A 17,166-nucleotide genomic window follows, 5' to 3' on the forward strand; every position below is an offset into this window, starting at 1 on the left:
TTTACTCAACATTTAATCTGCGTAGTTTTGCTGTATACAACATTCTCAGACAGACGCTCAGAAAGTCCATTTTTATAGTGCCTTTTCAACCATTGTTTGAGAATTGTCCCCGTTATTCTGTCATTCCCGTAAATCCGTAACGCCATCGAGCGTAATATCCTGCTGCTCCAATCAACTAATGAAAATCCAAGCACTGATTTGATCTACCAAGTGCATGATAGCTTTGGGAAATAAGGGTGGTAGCTGATCATGAAATTTTTTGTGAAAATGATACTATTTGAACTGTACATAAATGATTCACAGCCTTCAAAACAGGTTTAATACTAAAACTGAAGATCAATGATTTCCTCCACAAGAACCAATCGGAGAGCCGTACCACCCTGAATCGCCAGACCGTACCACCCTGAATCGCCAACAGTGTCGCTTATCGGAATGCACTGATAGCGTGAGACAGGTTCAATATCGATAATATTGGTGGTTGCCCTATCTTTAATCTGAGCGCGAATTGCTTCCAATTGGCCATGCTCCGAACGGTAATCGAATTTAGTTGATTGCAGCTATCGAAAGTGAATGGTTGAAAGCAGTGGGACTAAACTGAAGTTGGTGTTAGACTTGAACGTAATAGAGGGTATTGTTTCGAAAGGAAGCAATTAAAAACGGAAGTGATCTGGAATATGTGATACTAGTGATTGGTTATAATCGTCAACAAAAAAAATGCCGAAATCAAATAGCAACCTAGAAACGAGTTGGATATGGCGAACAAAACGGAAAATATTAACAGTGGCGCTTCTTCTGTGCCAATGTCAGAATGCCTTAGTAGCGGCGCAAGGTAATAATCATTCCAGATGTTACGAACGTTAAGAATAACTTGTTGAGCAATGCCAGCAATTGATGCAACTGTCGCGTATTACACGACAGTGTGCCACTTTCGTCAAAAAATCAATTATGCTATCAAATCGGGACCGCGGGATCTTATCGCGCAGTAGAGACAATGGTCGAACACTTTGCTTGATTGGACGTTACTCATCTGTACCGAAAGTTTGCTGCAAAAAAAAAAAAGTGACAAAAGTACCGGGACCGTGAAATACGCAGTATTCACTCTGTGATGACGTTTTTCGAAACAAATCTAATGGATTGAACGAATAGGTTATGATTGAAATGTACAAAAAGTAAAAATACAGCACTTTTCTACAATTTTTTGTTAAAATTCTTTCGCAGAAAATTTCGTGAATTTTGCGTTCTTCAATGTTCTTACGATTCTTATCTTATTAACTACAATTAGTCTGTTTCGTTTGGCATTAGTGACCTCGTTCATCATCAAATTTAATTTTCGTGTTCAATACTACCTACCTACTGGTATTTTTTGCGCACAATGTAATAACATTAAACTACAATCCTGTGCATTTCTAATGGCTTCACAAACATAGTTTATTTGTAGAGAAATAAAAGAATAGACATTAAAGCAGTGCCATATCTAGAATAAGTCGTCATATAACTCAGTTTTGGGTCGCTATCCTCCAGTCGCCTCGAACACCTATTACGCGTCGACAGCTCACATCCAACGATTGCGAGTTTTACTTCAAAGTCGATGGTCTTTACCGGGACTCCTGCTAAATATAGTTTTTGCTGTTCGTTCCTTCGTCCCAGACAACTGAATCCTGCTGTGTTTTATCCGCTTGACTGTATCCGCCGATTTGTATAGTTCATGTGTCTGCGCCAAACTCCATTTTCCAGTTTTCTACCAAGAATTTAACGCAAGATTTTGCGCCTACGCTTAAAAGCACCAAGAGCTTGCCGTGTAGTATGTCCATAGTAAATCAACGCCGGAGGATCAATGTTTTCTAGAGTGCAAGTTTCGTACAGGTTTGCAAGCTGTAATAATGAACAATAAGTTTGACAGCCCGTAGCCCTGCTTCAAATCAACTAAGCGTCCGATATCTCACTGGCTACCCTAACGCTTAACGTGGAACTGTCAAGGGTGGCACGTATCAGTCTAATTAATTTTTTTTGAAATCCTCGTTCGAGCATAATCCGCTATAAATCGCGGATTTTAAATATTTGGGCCGTAGTGAAGCGTCTCCCTACATTGATATTCGCTAACAAAGGTTTCCTATAACGAGCTCAGTCCGCGGAAAAGAATCCGGGAGAGAATTTTGTACACTGTATTGAGAAGAGTTATGCCTCCATAATTGCTAGAGTCCAGGCGGTGGCCTTTTTTTTGGTCTGGCCCATGAGACCTTTCAAAAAGTCCGAGTGCAATTCTTGGCACGATACAGCCATTTGCTTCCGATTTTGCAAATCTTTCTTCCCAACTGCCATGCCATTTCTTAGCTCTTTCACTGATTACTTATTTACTATTGACGAAGTGAATAAATGGTGGTCACACAGCTTGTTCATCAGGTCATTGTCGCTCGTTGTAGAGTGTGTGAGTGAGTCTTCCTTCCAACCTGCGCATTTGCATCCCCGATGGAGACCGTGTCTTGAGCACTCTCTGTACGTCTTGTGAAGGACCTAATAAAACTGCACTTCTTCGTCAACGCGGTAATCATTGCTCGGTGCATACACAATGATTAGACTGTTATACCTTTTTCGTGTTCGGAGGAAAAAATTTTCACAGCTCTATATAGGATCCAATTTCTTGACAACATTTTTCCGAATTTTCGAGGAAGAGAGTTAGAACGATTAGAAGCGCATCACGTCACGGCTGTATAAGCTAACTTTAAAGTTGAAACCGACTGACTTCCCAACTCTTGACGGCTGGTGAATTCTGCGGTAGAGCAAGCCATATTGATTGTATCGCAGGGTCGGCTAGCTACCGGGTAGGATGTTGTATCATGATCGGACCAGTCAGAAAATGTACCATCATCGGACCATTTTTTTATATGCGAGGTCATAGGCGTAGCCAGAGGAGGGCAGGGGGGCGTTACCTCCCCCCCCCGCAAATGTTGACATTGGTGCAGAATTTTGTTTTCAATATTTCTAATAGCATAAAACGACATCTTTAGCCCATAGAAACATCTGTGTAAAGTAACAGCCAGATCAAAAATAATTGATTGAAATGCTTGCGTACTGGACCGCTATCCGCTGTAAAATTTTGGCCATCTTGTGAATCATATCTTGAATTCCCGGTTGCGGCTGCTGATCAACTTTATCTTCTGCCATGTTCGTGGATTCTTGAGATCCTCGTCGCCAATATAATATGTCCAAAGGTTTAAATGAACTTAAGAGTTTTTAGTAAAGAACATCTATTTATATTCGAGGTTGGACAAAGAAAAATCAAATTTTCCACTCTGATGTCAAGGACAACTTTTCACTGGTTGCCTTGATGTAACAATCACTAAGGACTAGTATTTATTTCTAATTTACAAAACACACTAAAGTCGCTTTTCACGCGGGGATACGTGCTGCGTAAAAAAAACGTGTGAATTCCGGAATCCGCGTAAATTTCGAAATCCGCGTAAAAAACGGGTGAATTCCGGAATCCGCGTAAAAACCGCGTAAATTTCGAAATCCGCGTAAAAAACGCGTAAATTCCGGAATCCACGTAAAAAAAACCCGCGTAAAAAGCGACCTTAGTGTACCATTTTTCTACTTCTAAAATTTTAAAGAGCTTGCCCTCCCCTATTTGAAATTCTGGCTACGCCCATGTGCGAGGTTTCTCAACTATTGAATAAGAAACTGTATCAAATATGATGATTAGGGACAGTGGTAAATCGCGATTTCGCGGAAGCCGAGAATTATTATGCCAGTGAACCATCAATCGTTTAAAATTAAATTTAAAAGATACTTTTCCAGAGAATGAACCAAATACGATCACTGAATCAAACCAACGCACAGTGGTCCAGGAATCCAATCTAGTGGAACAACATTAATAACTCCGGATCGTGTTGGTTTTTTGAGATAGTGATTTCGGCAATGTTTATTAGAATAAAAAAGGAATATTTTTGCATGAAAATATTTGTACTAAACGTGTACTAAATAAGTACTAATTTTTTTTTGTCTTCATTTTTTCAATTAAGAAGGATGGTTTCCTCTACAAAGTTGTTCATTAGCCAATAATATGAAAATCTTCCAGAGTCACAACTATTCAAGAATGCATCGTGTATGAGATATTGATTTTTTTGGACAAAAAACTGTTGTTTTCATTTTATTTTTATTTTTTCTAGGTGTATTACCAACTTTCATGAGTTTCTAATCATTAATCCTTTAAACTTTGACACAACAGTTTTTTGTTCATTTTGTCCAAAAAATTCAATATCTCATACACGATGCATTCTTGAATAGTTGTGACTTTGGAAGACTTTCATATTATTGGCTAATGAACAACTTTGTAGAAGAAACCATCCTTCTAAATTGAAAAAAAAGACAAAAAAAATTGTACTAAATTAGTACACGTTTAGTACAAATATTTTCATGCAAAAATATTCTTTGATTATTCTAATAAACATTGCCGAAATCACTATCTCAAAAAATCAACACGATCCGGAGTTATTAATTTTGTTCCGCTAGATTGCATTCCTGGACCTCTTTGCAACGTGATCAACGTGATTTTCACAAATATTGTGAACGCCATTACTGGAGTATGGGTTATATTTAAGGGGGAGCTTCGTAGCCACAAGGTTACAGAGTCCGCTTTGATAAGCGGATGGTCGTGGGTTCAAATCTTAGTAGGATCAGGCCATTTGGTTGTCAGAGGACTTTAACATGGGTTGATTCCAAGGCTCCCCACTACATACCCTTCCTTGAAGCTGAATTTTGTAATATCCTGCTCACTTTCATCCTAACAAAAATAAGTCCCTCCTATAATAAAACTGGTCTGAGTAACGTATAAAAAATCTCTTCAGGGAACACGCAAAACTTTTCCTTATTACTTTAGAAGCAATAGCGCAAAACTGCCTTTTAGGTAACAAACCTATTATTTAAAAGGCAATAAAATTCTTCCTCGTCCAAGTAACAACACATACTGTCATATATTTAGCACGTGTTACGGGAGTACGATTATCTAAAAATGGTCGTTTCAACCACATGCAAGTTTTTTTCTGTCAAAAACTGCTCCCTTTCCATCTCAAGTAAAAAAAAATCACACACCGTCGCATATGTTGCACATGTTACAAGTTTCTTCAATCTCCAATTCATCCGGTGAGCGTGTATTAATTCGCTCGTTGTATGCATACGGAGTAGAGAAAGAATATGACAAGAGCTGCAAAGCAGCATTTTCCCCGTCATAGAGTATGCAAACGTTGATGATTTCAAAGACTTGAAATGCGTCTTTAAATGACATCACGATCTGTAAACTGCGTTAGAGAAAAACAAAAACATTCGCTTTCTTGCAAGATATTCAAAACACATACTCATTAGTACGTAGAAATTCATTTGCACCTGTTTGAAAATACAAAACTCGTGCCCATCCAGAACAATATTCGCAACTTCGGCAACTCTGTTCACACAGTATAACATATTTTCATTTCAAGTAAACACTGGGGGACGAAACGAAAGTGTTTCTAATTAGACATTTGAGGTTGACGGGTCAGATTCTCATTATGTGTGGATGAAGGGGACAAAAATGAATCTGATCGTAGCATCAATACAAATGCAGCGAGTGAAGTCTTGCTAACACATGCATTGCGGTGCTTGGCTGTATGTTCTCCTGCAGAAACACATACAAGCGTGTGGCCGTCACAATTTTTATTACTTTTTGTTTGTTACTTTTTGTGTATAATGCGCAGTCATAAGACACAATAAGTAATAAAAAATTGCCCTAAAGTAATAAAATGTTCCCCGATTGCGTTGGCGATCTTGGCTGGAGGAACGAGGTTCGATAGAACTCCTTCTTCTTGAAAAAAAGTTTTACTTATAATAAAACTGACCAGAGGTAAGTGTTGGTAGGAGGAACGAGGTTTCGATAAGACTCCTTCCTCTTGTTAAAATAAGTCCTTCTTATAATAAACCCGGCCCGAGGAACGTTAGGTGAAGTCTCACTCCAGGGAATTATAATTTAGCGATATTGGTAGGATAGAAAGAGGCTCGGTATTGTAGAGCAGTAAGCTTGAAACGTAAGGGTAAAATCTCACACACAAGCACGGATATAAATAAAAAAGCGTATCATTTACTTCAATAGTGATACTGGCCAATAATATGAAGTGCAGAATGCAGAAAACTCCTGGGCAATATCACAATAGATCAAATATCTCTGGTCGCAGTGATGAGTCCTCACAGAGAAAAAAATGGGTTATATTTTTTCGATTTTTTTAAGCTGTCTAGGATAGAAACAATTCATGAATTTTTGACATAATCGAATTCTTCGAATTCAGAAGATGTTACTCTAGAAATATAGAGCTTGAAAATTGAAGAGCTAAATTGAAACCTACTGTGGGAGACTGAGAAAATCAGGTTTCCATGAACATACGTACTTTGGTGCATTTAAACTGGTTTTTCTCAAAATGTTTGCATGCTAAAATAAATATTTCATCGCGTATGGATTCAAGAGACCTTATCGCAAAAATGTAGAGCCTAAAATTTTAAGAACGGTTCTGTTGTTTGAATTTTTATAAAAATACGTAGTTTTGTGATTTTGTACTGAAATAATTTGGAAACTCCAAAATTCACTCTTACATACCATATTTCATCTACCTGGCATGATTTGATACATGGAGCAATTAATACGTATGAAAATTCCCAGTGTTAGCTCAATTTGTTTGAAAAATTAGAAAAAAACACAGACATATTTGCATCTCACGAAAACGGGGAGGGGTCCAGAGGGGTGACACCTTTACCAAAACTTAGAGCAACTATTCCCCTTGAATAAAATTCCAAGTTTCCCCAAATCGGCCGTTCCAGTGCTGAGAACGAGCATTTTCAAAAAACAAGTTCCGTCCCGGGTCTTTACGGGTTAAGGAAGTAGTGTCTCAAATTGACCGCTTTGATTCTCACTTTTTCGATTGAAGGCGAAAGGCACAGTTCATGCAATTGTCGATATGGAAGTTTTTGTTGATACCAAGTATCTTAGACTTGCGTATAACGCCGAAATTTGGTGCTTTCTAAAAAAAAAAAAATCGGAAAAACTCGACTTTCTGGGAAATTTTTGTGCTGGGAAACTCATTTCACTTGTCACATTCTCATTTTAACTTCACTGTCAATCTCAATTCATGAAGCCAGAAATTCACTTCACTTTAGATTCAATTCACTCAATCAATTCACTTTAGATGGAATCGGAAATATGTCTCAAAAAATGAAGTGAGCGTGAGAGTGAAATATATATTTCACCGTGAGGAAACTCCCGTAACAAGTACCATTGGCTGGATATCGCACTTCAGGCATAAAAGTTAGAGCATTGCAATATTCGGAAATTTGTAGTACTACTTGGGGACTACAAGTTGGTCATACATCGTTTCTCAAAACTGTGCTGGTGGAGTGAGCTATCGGTAAAACGAAACTGCAACCGAAAAAACACCCACAAATTGAATAAGCAAATTTGCCGTATTGAAAGCTTAGATATAATTCATTAAGTTTTTCGTAATAATATGAAAAATGATTGAAAATAATTTTAGAATCACGAAAAAATATCTAATTTATTAAGCCCAAACCAACCACCGTGCATGTAAAGCCCAGCGCGCGAAGCGGAAAATCGCTTGATGTCTCAGAAGCACACTGGTCCGATTATGATACATTTTTTGGTCCGATCATGATTCACCCTGGTCCGATCATGATACACACTCTGTGGTCAGGAAAAACGATATATTTAAATGAATTTACGCCAGATTTGCTATAAATTATTTTTGTAAACTAGACAGATAGACTTTTCCGATAAATATTTATTACTAGCTGACCCGGCAAACTTCGTCCCGCCTATTTTTGTACTTAATTTAATAATTTAAACATTCCAAATTCATTGGTTCTTTGCCATTTGTTTACATCGTTTGAAATGATTGGTTTTATCGGAATGACAACATTCTCGACATTTGGCTTTTGTACATCACCTCTATTCCGGAAATACCCACAATGGGTGGTAATCAATTATTTTCCTTGTTTTTCAGGAACTGGGTCACTGCTTGGCTTCTATACATCATTTAGATTACGAAATATCCATATGTAGTAGTATTCGGTTATTTTCGGCTGTTTCCCAGAAGTTGCAATCTTACAATTCAAAATGGTGTCTGAGGTCAAGTTTTAGTTCCTTGCATCATTCTGGTTCCGGTGATACTCATGTTGGGTGGTATTTAGTCACTTTAAGCTATTTTTCAGAAACCGCAAGTCGCCATCTTGAATATTGAAATGGCATTTAGAGACAATATCTGGCCCCTGAGTGTAATTCTGGTTTAAGAAACATCCTTGTTGGGTGTTATTTGGTCATTTTCGGCTGTGTTCCAGAAACTGGAAGTTGCCATCTTACAATTCAAAATGTTGTCTGCAGTCGATTTGCGACTTCAGTGCATCATTGCTATTCCAAAAATACTCATATTGGGTGGTATTTGGTCATTTTCCGCTGTTCTTTAGAAACCGGAAGTCGTCATCTTAGATTTAAAAATGGCATTTGGAGACAATTTCTGGCGTCTGAAAGCTTGAAAGCTTTCTAGTTAAAGAAACACCCATGTTGGATGGTATTTGGTCACCTTCGGCTGTTTTCCCGACACCGAAAGTCGCCATCTTGGATTTCAAAATGGCATTTGGAGACAATTTTGACCTCTGAGTGCCATTTTGGTTAAAAGAACACCCATATTGGGTGGTATTTGGTCATTTTCGGCTGTTTTCCAGACACCGGAAGTCGCCATCTTCAATAACAAAACGGAATTTGGAGACAATTTCTGGCCTCTGAGTGTCATTCTGGCTAAAGGAACACACATATTGGGTGGTATTTGGTCATATTTGGATATTTTCCAGAACCGGAAGTCGCCATCTTGGATTTTAAAATGGCATTTGAAGACAATTTCTAGCCTCTGAGCGTCATTCTGGTTAAAGAAACTCCCATATTTGGTGGTATTTGGTCATTTTCGGCTGTTTTCCAGAAACCGGAAGTTGCCATCTCACAATTCAAAATGTTTTCTGAAGTCGATTTGTGACTTCAGTGCATCATTACGATTCTGGAAATACCCATATTAGGGGATATTTGGTCATTTTCCGCTGTTCTTTAGAAACCGGAAGTTGTTATCTTTAATTTAAAAATGGCATTTGGAGACTGTTCGGGACAACACCGTTGGACCACCCGTAGGGTTTACCACAGGGATGATAGCGTCACGGGTTGGTAGCGAAGCGTCACGGGATCAAGGTTGGTAGCGAAGCGTCACGGGATCAGACAGATAGCAAGTGAGATGGCAATCAAAAACGTCAATTAGATAAAATTGCTTAATCACGAAGGAAGGTAATAGTTAGAGGTTAAAAGGTGAAAGTCAAATAAAGTTGAAAAAAAAGTTTTTCTACAAGTTCTTGGATTTCGGATCGGTGTTAGTTGCGAAAATTAAGTGGGACTTAATCAGGTATTAAAATTAAAACAAATTAAAATATAATACTGAAATAACGTTACATAAAACAGCACGACAGGACAAACCGAGTTAAAAACCTTGCGGGGGAGAATTTGAAGGATTGACGAGTAAAAGTAAGTCGATAGCTAAAACGTTAACCTAAAGTAAAATAAAACATTGAAATCTTAAAATTTAAAATATAGAAAATCTGGAGTTGATTTGAGACAGAGAGTCGGCTAGGGAAAGATAAGGCGAAGAAATCCGCAGGAGGAAGGAAGAAACTAAATGTGAGTTTGTAAAATATTTTTGTTTGTTAAGTTACTAAAATTATTAATAAAATTGTAGCTTTGATCTACTTAGAACTAAAAGTGGATTCACGGCTGGTTTCTTGTGCAACAAAATCAAAGATTTATCAGGAATAACCTCAAAGGATGGCAACCGGTTCTCTAAAAGGTATGGACGAGGCTCCTGCCTATTGTTTGATGTGCAACGGTCCGGAAGAGGACGACTACCATATGGTAAGCTGTAATCATTGCAACTTATGGGCGCATTTTTCCTGCGCTGGTGTCGGTGAAGATATACGTGATGTAGATTGGTTCTGCCCCAAGTGTAAAAAGTCCGACAGCCAGCTGAAGGTTCCGAAAGGAAATAAGAAACCCGGTAAGAAGACTGGTAGTGCTCGTAGCGATGCGGAATCTGCTCGCAGTGCCAGTTCTATTCTAGACACTGAACTATTGCAACTCGAAGAAGAGCAGAGAGATAAAGAGCGAGCATGGGAGAAAGAGATGATACTTCGGGCGAAACGATTGGAGTTAGAGAGAGCCTGGAAGAGAAAACAGATACAACGCGAAAGAGAAATGCGTGAGCAGGAACTACAGCAAGAAAGAGAGTTGCAAGATCTTCAGCTGATGCAGGAGCGGGAATTAATGGACCGCCAGCTAGCAGCCGAAGAAGAGTTTCTGAGAAAGAGGGATCTATTACGGGAGCGTATGAATGCCAGCGCTGCACATCTACAACAGCTGATGAATGAAGGCGCAGCTGGTGGATCGAAAGCGGGATCCGATAAAGCTAAAAGAGATAGAATAAGAAGTTGGGTAGATAGACAAGAAATAAATAAATATGAAGATTTAAATTCGATTCGCCAAGATGAAGAAAAGCGATCGACGGTGAGTTACAAGGATAGGCCAGATGCTAAATTGGAACATGATTCACTTGAGAGTGGTTCTGAGCTGAGTGATCCGAGATCCCAGAGCAGAAGGCAAGACGGGCCGGGGCAGTCGAGAGTAACGGAAGATCAGTTAGCGGCACGGCAGGTGGTGTCGAAACATTTGCCAACATTTAGGGGTGAGCCTGAAGTTTGGCCCTTGTTCATTAGTAGTTTTGAACATACAACAAGAGCGTGCGGGTTTACAAATTTAGATAACCTTAAAAGGTTGCAGGACAGCCTGCAAGGGGATGCGTTAGAAGCGGTTAGAAGTAGATTAGTGCTCCCGGACTCGGTCCCAGATGTCGTAGAAGACCTTCGTAAACTTTTCGGAAGGCCGGAAAAGTTGCTGAGGGCATTGTTATTGAAAGTACGGAAAACACAAGCCCCTGACTCGGACAATTTGAAAACATTTATCCATTTTGGAATCAATGTTAAGCAACTTTGCGATCATTTAGAAGCTGCTCAATTAACGGATCATTTAAACAACCCCATGTTAGTGCAGGAATTGGTAGAAAAACTACCGACTAACTACAAACTGGATTGGGTCCGGTATAAGCGGGGACGACACGGTACTCCGTTAAGGTTGTTCACCGACTTTATGACTGAAGTGGTATCGGATGTATCAGAGGTTTCCGACTGCATGGATTTACCACAAGCTCAACCAGTTAAACTCAGTAGGAGCGCGGGTGCAAAGAAAAATGAATTCGTGCATATGCATGGGGCGGCGCAGAAGGCACTGGCTCAACCACAAACGGATTGTGGTGGCAAGCCGTGTTGGATTTGCAAACGAACCGACCATAAACTCAGGTTTTGTGATGAATTCAAACGAATGAACCTGACAGACCGGATGAGGGCTGTGGAAAGGCTGAAGCTCTGCGTTCTCTGTTTAAATAATCATGTAACCAGTCGATGCAATTTTAAGCTACGCTGTACAGTCGGTGGGTGCAACGGTAATCACCACACGCTGCTGCATCGAAGGGAAGAATCGGTTCGACTAATGGAAGTCAACTGTAACGCACACGAAAATTTTCGTCGATCAGTGATTTTTCGGATGGTTCCTGTGACCCTCTACGCAGGAAATATAGTTGTCAAAACATTGGCTTTCTTGGATGAAGGATCCTCTAGTACGCTGATAGAACAATCAGTAGCCAATCAGTTGAAGGTAAGAGGTGCACCAGAACCATTGATCGTCACCTGGACGGGAGACATTAAGCGGTATGAGAACGATTCGCGCAGAATTACTTTAATGCTCTCTGCACAGGGATCGAGCGATAAGTTTGCTTTAGAAAATGTCCGCACAGTCTCCAAGCTGGTTTTGCCGAAACAGAGTCTCCGGTTTGCTGAAATAGCGACACGATTTCCGCTTTTAGCAGGTTTGCCAGTAGCCGACCACGTAGGAGAAGAGCCAGCCATCTTAATAGGGCTGGATAATCTGCATTTGTTCGCGCCGCAGGAGTCAAGGATTGGTCAACCTGGTGAACCAATCGCAGTACGGTCTAGACTGGGATGGACGGTCTACGGGCCAGAAAAAAGGCAAAAGGAAAATGCGGCCACTTTCCTCAATTTACATGTCACAGAATCGGTTAGCAATCAGGAACTGCACGATATGATGCGAGCGCAATATGTCCTTGATGAGGCGGGAGTTGCAACCTTCGCTGTTCCAGAATCACTGGAAGACCAAAGAGCAAAAGCGATACAACTAAAAACTACAAAACAAGTGGGAGATCGTTTCGTAACGGGGTTACTTTGGCGAAAGGACGAACGACGGTTTCCAGACAGCTATCCAATGGCTGTGCGAAGGGCAAAGGCTCTTGAAAGAAGGTTGGAGCAAGATGAGGTGTTAAAAAACATCGTATGCAAGCAGATAGACGATTATCAGGCGAAAGGGTATGCCCACAAAGCCACAAAGGAAGAACTGTCCGGAACGCCATCGTCAGCAGTTTGGTATTTGCCACTAAATGTGGTAGTTAATCCGCGAAAACCGGGAAAGGTACGCCTAGTTTGGGATGCTGCAGCGTGCGTACGGGGAGGGTCATTGAATACACAGCTCCTCAAAGGGCCAGACATGCTTGTATCCCTCCCGAAAGTAATTTGCCGCTTTAGAGAGAAGCCGGTTGCGTTTGGAGGAGACATCGAGGAGATGTATCACCAGGTTCGCGTTAGAAATGAAGATAAATCTGCACAACGTTTTCTTTTTCGTTCGACAAGCGATGACGAGCTGCAAGTGTACGTGATGGACGTACTCACGTTCGGCGCAACGTGCTCCCCGAGCTCAGCGTAATACGTCAAAAATGTGAACGCAGGGCGGTTCGCAGAACAATTTCCGGAAGCAGCAGCAGCTATTGTCGATCGACATTATGTTGATGACTATTATGATAGTGCGGACACCGTAGCTGAAGCGATCGCTCGGGCTAAGGCGGTGAAATTTATTCATTCTAAGGGAGGATTCAACATTAGAAACTGGGTGTCGAATTCTAACACCATTTTGGAGGAAATGGGAGAGCGAAGTGAGAATGCAGCAGTGCATTTCAACAAAAATAAAAACACAGAGTTTGAGCGTGTTTTGGGAATAGTTTGGGAACCTCTTCGGGATCAATTTTCATTTTCCACCTCGTCGAGAGCAGAGTTTCGCAAGATCCTTCAAGATGAATTATGCCCGACAAAAAGAATGGTTCTTAGCTTTGTCATGTCGTTGTTTGATCCACTGGGTCTCTTGTCACCGTTTACAGTTCTTGGGCGGATGTTACTCCAAGATATATGGCGGATGGGCTGTGATTGGGATGAGAAGATAGATAGGGAATCTGTCAGAAAATGGATTAAATGGGCAAAGCTGCTGCCAGAAGTTGAGACGTTCCGTATCTCCCGAAGTTACTTTGGAAACGCGCGGTCTGATGAGGTACATGATATCCAGCTCCACGTGTTCACGGATGCTAGCGAAACGGCTTATGGATGCGTGGCGTTTTTACGTGCGGTAGTTCGAGGCGAAATTATGTGCACACTAATAATGAGTAGAGCTAAAGTTGCACCTTTGAAGCTGGTATCTATTCCTCGATTGGAACTCCAGGCAGCAGTTCTGGGAGCACGTTTAACACGCACAGTACGCGAAAATCACAGTCTCACAATCGGCAAGCAATGTATTTGGACAGATGCGCAAACAGTTTTGTCCTGGATTCGATCCGATCAGCGGAACTATAAGCAATATGTCGGATTTCGGATTGGAGAAATACTCAGCTTAACCAAGCTGACCGATTGGTATTGGGTACCGACAAAGCTTAATATAGCGGATCAATTGACAAAGTGGGGAAATGAGTTGGATTTAAGCTCAAACAGCTCGTGGGTTCGAGGGCCCGCATTTTTGTATCAATCGGAAGAAAAGTGGCCACGAAAATGCATGCCACCAGCGAATACTACGGAGGAACTACGCGTTCATCTTTTGTTACATGACATATGTTTGCCAGGCCAGATCATAGATCCTTTACGATTCTCGAAATGGACCGTGCTGGTGAGAACCGTTGCTTCAGTGATTAGATTTGCGTCTAATTGTAGACGAAAGGTGAGAAAGCAGCCGATCGAAACTTTAAGAGCCACAGATCGTCAGAAGAAAATATTGGAACGGATGGCAAGCGTTTTGAGTGTACGTGTTCCTTTCCAGCAAGAAGAGTACAAGAGAGCTGAATCGCATTTGCTTAGAATGGCACAGGCGGACTCATACGGACCTGAATTAAAGGTGCTAATGCATAACAAAGACCGCCCAGTCACCGAGTGGCTTTTCCTGGAAAAATCGAGCTGTCTATATAAGTTATCGCCGTTTTTGGATGAAACCAATGTGGTCCGAATGGAGGGACGAACAGAACGAGCGGAATATCTACCATTTGATTTGCGGTTCCCAATCATTTTGCCGGCTAAAAATGCAGTAACGAAATTGCTGGCCCATCATTATCACTCAAAATTTGGCCATGGATACCGTGAAACGGTAAAAAATGAGTTGAAGCAAAAATATTTAATACCGAAGGTTGATGCATTGGTCCGAAGAGTGTCTTCGTCATGCATGTGGTGTAAAGTTCAGCGAAACAAACCACAATGTCCCAGAATGGCATCGCTACCGGTGCAGAGACTTACGCCGTATCTTCGGCCGTTTAGCCACGTCGGCGTCGACTATCTGGGTCCATTCGAGGTGACAGTAAATCGCCACGTGGAAAAAAGATGGATCGCGTTGTTCACTTGCCTAGTGATGCGGGCTGTACACGTGGAAGTCACGTATGGGCTGACGACCCAGTCTTGCTTGATGGCGATTAGGCGATTTATGGGTAGACGAGGTCCACCAACCGAGTTCTTTTCGGACAACGGGACAAATCTGCGAGGAGCTAGTAAGGAAGTGGTAAAGACCATTCATGATGTCGCAAAAGATTGCGCAGAGGAGCTAACGAACGCACAAACCAGATGGTCGTTCAATCCACCCGCGACCCCACATATGGGTGGTGTTTGGGAGCGGCTGGTGCGTTCGGTCAAGGAGGCGTTGACGGTACTTAACGAAGGGAAGCGGCTCACGGACGAAATTTTGCAGACCAGTATCGTTGAGGCAGAGGATATAATAAACTCCCGCCCGCTCACGTATGTGTCGCAACAATCTGGAGAAACGTATGCGTTGACACCGAATCATTTTTTGCGAGGGGTTTCACCCAACGAACCATGTAGCGTTCCCCCTTCCCCGCGTCCAGCAGAAGCTCTGCGCGACTCATATAAACGAACGCAACAAATAGCGGACGAAATGTGGACACGTTGGATAAAAGAATATATCCCATCAGTAAACCAGAGAACGAAATGGTTCGAAGAATCACGACCTCTCAAGGCAGGAGATTTGGTATATGTTACCGACGGAAACGCAAGGAAATCATGGGTTAGGGGGATTGTAGAGGAGCCAATTGTCTCGAGTGATGGAAGGATTCGACAAGCGTGGGTTCGCACCAAGACGGGATTGATAAAAAGAGGAACCACAACATTGGCGGTGTTGGAAATTAGTGACAGCAACACTGGGCCGGATATAGACCGGACCAGAGTTACGGGCCGGGGGATGTTCGGGACAACACCGTTGGACCACCCGTAGGGTTTACCACAGGGATGATAGCGTCACGGGTTGGTAGCGAAGCGTCACGGGATCAAGGTTGGTAGCGAAGCGTCACGGGATCAGACAGATAGCAAGTGAGATGGCAATCAAAAACGTCAATTAGATAAAATTGCTTAATCACGAAGGAAGGTAATAGTTAGAGGTTAAAAGGTGAAAGTCAAATAAAGTTGAAAAAAAAGTTTTTCTACAAGTTCTTGGATTTCGGATCGGTGTTAGTTGCGAAAATTAAGTGGGACTTAATCAGGTATTAAAATTAAAACAAATTAAAATATAATACTGAAATAACGTTACATAAAACAGCACGACAGGACAAACCGAGTTAAAAACCTTGCGGGGGAGAATTTGAAGGATTGACGAGTAAAAGTAAGTCGATAGCTAAAACGTTAACCTAAAGTAAAATAAAACATTGAAATCTTAAAATTTAAAATATAGAAAATCTGGAGTTGATTTGAGACAGAGAGTCGGCTAGGGAAAGATAAGGCGAAGAAATCCGCAGGAGGAAGGAAGAAACTAAATGTGAGTTTGTAAAATATTTTTGTTTGTTAAGTTACTAAAATTATTAATAAAATTGTAGCTTTGATCTACTTAGAACTAAAAGTGGATTCACGGCTGGTTTCTTGTGCAACAGAGACAATTTCCGGCCCCTTAGCGTAATTCTGGTTAAAGGAACACCCATGTTGGATGGTATTTGGTCATTTTCGACTAATTTCCAGAAACCGGAAGTCGCCATCTTGGATTTCAAAATGGCATTTGGGGAAAATTTCAGTCCTCTGAGCCTCATTCTTGTTAAAGAAACTCCTATATTAAGTGGACTGTTCCGAAAATAACAAATACATCATCTTTCTTGAATAAAACAAAAAATACAGGATTTTTCGGGTCATTTAATTCTTAAATATAGATAATAAGTGTATTCTTTCCATTTTCAATTCAAGTTGGGATTATTTTTCGTAGGATACGCGAGCTCTCTAACTTTTCTCTTAACACTACTCATAAGCTTTTGCACAGTGTTCTCCGACCATTTTTACCACTTTAAGCCAATCTTTTTTAAATTTTTCAACATTGTCCGCTGGTTTGACATAATTCCTCAGCTTTGCCTTGGTCAAAGCCCAAAAAGTTTCAATAGGGTGAATTTCGGGGCAGTTTGGAGGATTAATCTCCTTTGGGACACATGTGACATTATTTGTTTTATACCAGTCTAGTGCAGTTAGAGTAATGGCAGGAAGCATGATCGGGACAAAAGATTGGAGGATTGTTATGCTGCTTAACCATGGGTAACCACCTCTTCTGAAAACACTCTTTCACGTAAATTTTTCCATTCATTGTGTCATTTGTAATGAATGGACGAGATATTTTCCCACATTCACAAATGGCCTGCCAAA

General features: G+C 41.0%; 1 protein-coding gene across 1 annotated transcript in view; it reads left to right on the top strand.

Annotated features, from left to right (window-relative positions):
* The first annotated feature begins 560 nt into the window (after positions 1 to 560).
* Positions 561 to 17,166, top strand: part of LOC129724007 (uncharacterized) — a 37,910-nt gene continuing 21,304 nt past the window's right edge. Inside the window, exon 1 of the mRNA XM_055678585.1 lies at positions 561 to 829. Coding sequence (XP_055534560.1) covers positions 715 to 829 — 115 coding nt within the window. The 5' untranslated portion in view covers positions 561 to 714. The remainder of the gene's footprint in view (positions 830 to 17,166) is intronic.

Source organism: Wyeomyia smithii, chromosome 2 (assembly GCF_029784165.1).
Source record: "Wyeomyia smithii strain HCP4-BCI-WySm-NY-G18 chromosome 2, ASM2978416v1, whole genome shotgun sequence".
In the NCBI taxonomy this organism is placed as follows: domain Eukaryota; kingdom Metazoa; phylum Arthropoda; class Insecta; order Diptera; family Culicidae; genus Wyeomyia; species Wyeomyia smithii.